General features: G+C 29.2%; 1 protein-coding gene across 1 annotated transcript in view; it reads left to right on the top strand.

Annotated features, from left to right (window-relative positions):
- Positions 1-1,454: 1,454 nt before the first annotated feature.
- The window catches only part of LOC139426567 (uncharacterized), an 8,592-nt gene continuing 6,127 nt past the window's right edge, over positions 1,455-3,919 (top strand). Inside the window, exons 1-2 of the mRNA XM_071185852.1 lie at positions 1,455-1,728; positions 3,459-3,592. Of these exons, the coding sequence (XP_071041953.1) occupies positions 1,597-1,728; positions 3,459-3,592 (266 nt within the window). The 5' untranslated portion in view covers positions 1,455-1,596. The remainder of the gene's footprint in view (positions 1,729-3,458; positions 3,593-3,919) is intronic.

Below are 3,919 nucleotides of genomic sequence, written 5' to 3'. Positions count from 1 at the left end.
GCTCTTCTTTAGCTTACCAGTTATCAAAATCTGATAGCATTTTAATATTTTTAAGCAATATACTAAGGCAAAAATCCGCATTGGAATTTAACCTGTTCACGAAAACTTGGAGTTGATTCACGCAATATTAATTTCTTTTCTCTTATTTTTTTATTAAATTTTTTCCTGCTTACAAATAGTATAAACTATTATTAATTTTTAATTTTTACTTTTTTAATTATTAAAAATTTTCCTTGGCAGTTACATAACATTATTTTTTATAATAAGGTTACCATTAGGAAGTTACCTGAAATGAAACGCACTGTCTACAAATATCTTGGATAATATACACAGTTGGACTGTTCGTTTTTTAGCAACTTTAAATGTTTGTTTTTGTTGAAGGATATATGGAAGATTAAAATGATGGAGAGAAGATATTAGATAACTCTAGTTAGTTCAATCTCCTATAGTGTCTTTTCCATGTGTTTTCATTAAAATAGGAGAAGTAAATTTCAAACACAATAGTATTTTGAGGATTCGATTAAGGTAAAACAATAGCTAAAATGCTATTAGAAATGTCATTAATTATGTATGTTGTCTAAAATTGTTAAAATATACTATCAACATTGAAATAACAACACTGTGAAGTATAATAAAAGGAAAATGAAGAAAGTTTAGACTTAAAGTTACCAATTAGTGATTTAAAAATCTTCTTTAAGTTTGCTAGATATGAAGTTAACATTTAACACTAGAAAGACGGCCGAGGCTACTTTAACCCCTCTTGTATTTTATTACTCTTTAACTCAAATCATAACTTACTGAAAGTATTGGGTATTTCTGACTTTTCATAATTTGAATACTTTGACCACTCTTGTATTTTATTACTTTTTAATTTAAATAATAACTTATTGAAAGTTTTGGGTATCTCATAGTTTGCTTCTATTCAAGTTACTATTTAATCATTCAAGTGTTAGCCTAATAGGAAAGTATGTATAGTGCCTAAAACCCAGAATGGTAGAACGAACCAGAGTTGCCCCAAAGAAATTTTGCTAGGCACCCTAATACACCAGGTAGGTATAAGTAGTATAAGATACCCGTTCGTAGGCATAAGGTATCCGACTTTCATTAAAAACCAGAAATATATCAAGCTATTTTCAATTATTATTTACATAGAAAAAAGGAAACTCAATTGTCAAATAGCTGTGTAATAAAGTTAAAGAAAACTAAAGCTATCCCAAATGAAATGAATATTTTAAAGATATCGATTTGTAGGACGACCATTTTCCTGTTAATTATGAATAATTGTAATTGAAAAGTCATTGTTCCATTTAATCAAATATTTCCGTTAATTAAATTGAATTAAGTGTAGAATTTTTTTATGACCGAGTCTCTGATATATTTCACATCATATTAATTATGATTGCATTTTAAGATTTTGGAAGTCAAATTACAAACTCAGGCCAGACTGATTCCTTCAATACTTCTAGATGCACCTCAGTATGCAGTCTTTATAGTGATAGTTCACTATTCGTTATTACTTATGACATATGCTTCCTGTTTTGTATTATTCTTGTACTTGATTGAAATTATCTAAGAATTTAAACTGATTGTGTTATAATGCATGATTCTAGAATAAGCATACACAAACTGTGTAAAAAATATGATTGGTACTGCAAGCCTTATAATGACGAGGACTATTGTGAGAAGTATCCCCGCTACTGTTTTCCACCATATAAAACACTTAATAAAGTGAGTAAAAATTGAACTTTCATTAAAATTTAAAGAATATTGAAATGGTACAAAAAGGACAAAACATTTATCTATGAAAAGAAATTCAATGAAGATTCAAGAATCACAGTAAAATAACAACTTTCACAATTTTTTTCCACAATACAGTAAAATACATTACTTTGAAACGTAACTAACAGTAAACAACTTTTGAATACAGTAAAAAAAATTTAAAAGAGTTCAAGTATGCTTTGCTAACATTTTATTTTATTTTCTAACAGTCGTTAAACAGTCGGCCCAATTTTGGGTTTACGACAAATAATGACCTTGATAACATTTTATTTTATAACCATCGTTGTACAGCTGACCCGATTTTGGGATTGCAACTACTAATGGCTTTGATAACATTTTATTCTGTAACTAAAATTGTACAGTTTATAACTAGTAACCATAGTTTGAGGGTACTAATGCTCAACTCTGTAGCCTTGTAACTTTGAACCCATTCCAGAAGAAAAGGGAACTCCTGGATCAAGCATTGGGAGCATTGGAGGCTTGAGGACGTTTGGTGTGCGTTCTCTTGGAAGACGTTTTGATGGAACTTATCCGTATTTGCGTAATATGGAGAGGAAAACCACGAAACTCTTCCACGGTCAGCCTAATTTCAAAGGAATTCTAAACCATGATACGTCTACCACTGAGGATATCTAACGTCCGCACTGAGCGAGCCGAGTGCAAAATTTATGTCAACCAGCTATCGCTGGGATTCGAACCCGATTCACCTCTTTGGAAGGCAAGCGCTCTATCCCCTGATATAGCACGGCTCTCTTTGATAACATTAAAAATTTTATCCAGATAATATTGGGAGCTTTGGTTGCTTGAAAATACCGTATAAAAAAGCTAAGACTATGGCTCGGTTTTTTAACGCCGGTTATAAATATAAATTTATGTGAAGAAAAAATCCCTTATATAACTACAAATGTACGTTAACTCTTTAATATTTTACATTTTTAAACCTATTATACCAGCAAATGGTGGCACTTTAATAAATAAATATTGATAATATGAAATTAATGGAAGATACACGGGCATTTATTAATTATTTTTTTAAATCTTATAAAAGTTTTTGATCAATCAGGAATCATTGAAAAAAATTTAAAAAAATAATTTGTAATCGACGCATTATTTAATTTTAATGTTAGTTTGTAAAAATTGCTTGAAATTTTTAGCAAAACCTATTTTTCCACAATTCAAATTCTCATTGAATTGTATTTTGTGATTGTATTTCGATTTTAGAACTACATAACGAAAAGCAAAACTTACAAATTGTTTAGAAGAGCGTTTATCGAAAGAGATTTTAGTGAAACACATTGTGAGTTCCATGTAAGCAAAATAGAGTTCTGTTTAATGGATTGGTAATAAACTAATGGGTTGGTGAAATATTGCAAAGTTTTTATTTAAATGTGAACAATACGAAGTAAAAATTTGCTGCAGCCTCTATGAAAAATGCAGCCTTTATCACTATATTGCTTCAAACTTTTCACTTAATACGCAAGGCTTTCAGACAACACCGATACCGATTGAAATACATAAGAAAAATTACTCTGCCACATGCTTGGAAGTGATCGTAGTTTAGTGAGATTCCTCTGAACTACATACCGTTAAACTTTTATATCCATAATTTTAAAGACTATTACCCTTGCCATACATTTTCCTGTCGTTTGAGAAACCTTTAAGAATGAAGATAATTTCAGGTTAAAAATGAAGACTACGAAGATCACATTAAAAAAGAGAAGCTGTCATGGAATGAAACTTTTGAATTCTCATCTTCGGCGGGTGTAGTTTACAAGTGCTTTAAAATCATCGGCCAGGTAACATTTAATTGCAGGTGAGCATATTTCGAGCCCTTTATTTATTAATTTAGAAATATATACTATATAAGTTAAAATATGGAGAAAATATGGAAAATAATAAAAAATAAAGACAAGAGAAGAAAATTATATATATTAAGAGATATATTTTAAATACTTTTGAAAAATATTTTTAATAATTTTCTTCTCTTATTTTTTATTATTTTTCATATTATCTCGATATTTTAACTTAATTTATACTTGCAGCTTATGCACAGTTAATAGAACTCATTAATTTTCTTTCGTTTTTCTCTCGTTTCTTTTTGTTTTTATTGTACTATATATATATATATATATATATTACG

This window comes from Parasteatoda tepidariorum, chromosome 9, assembly GCF_043381705.1.
Source record: "Parasteatoda tepidariorum isolate YZ-2023 chromosome 9, CAS_Ptep_4.0, whole genome shotgun sequence".
In the NCBI taxonomy this organism is placed as follows: Eukaryota; Metazoa; Arthropoda; class Arachnida; order Araneae; family Theridiidae; genus Parasteatoda; species Parasteatoda tepidariorum.
The sequence above is the reverse complement of the archived record's forward strand: the minus strand, read 5'-3'. Positions and strand labels throughout refer to the sequence as shown.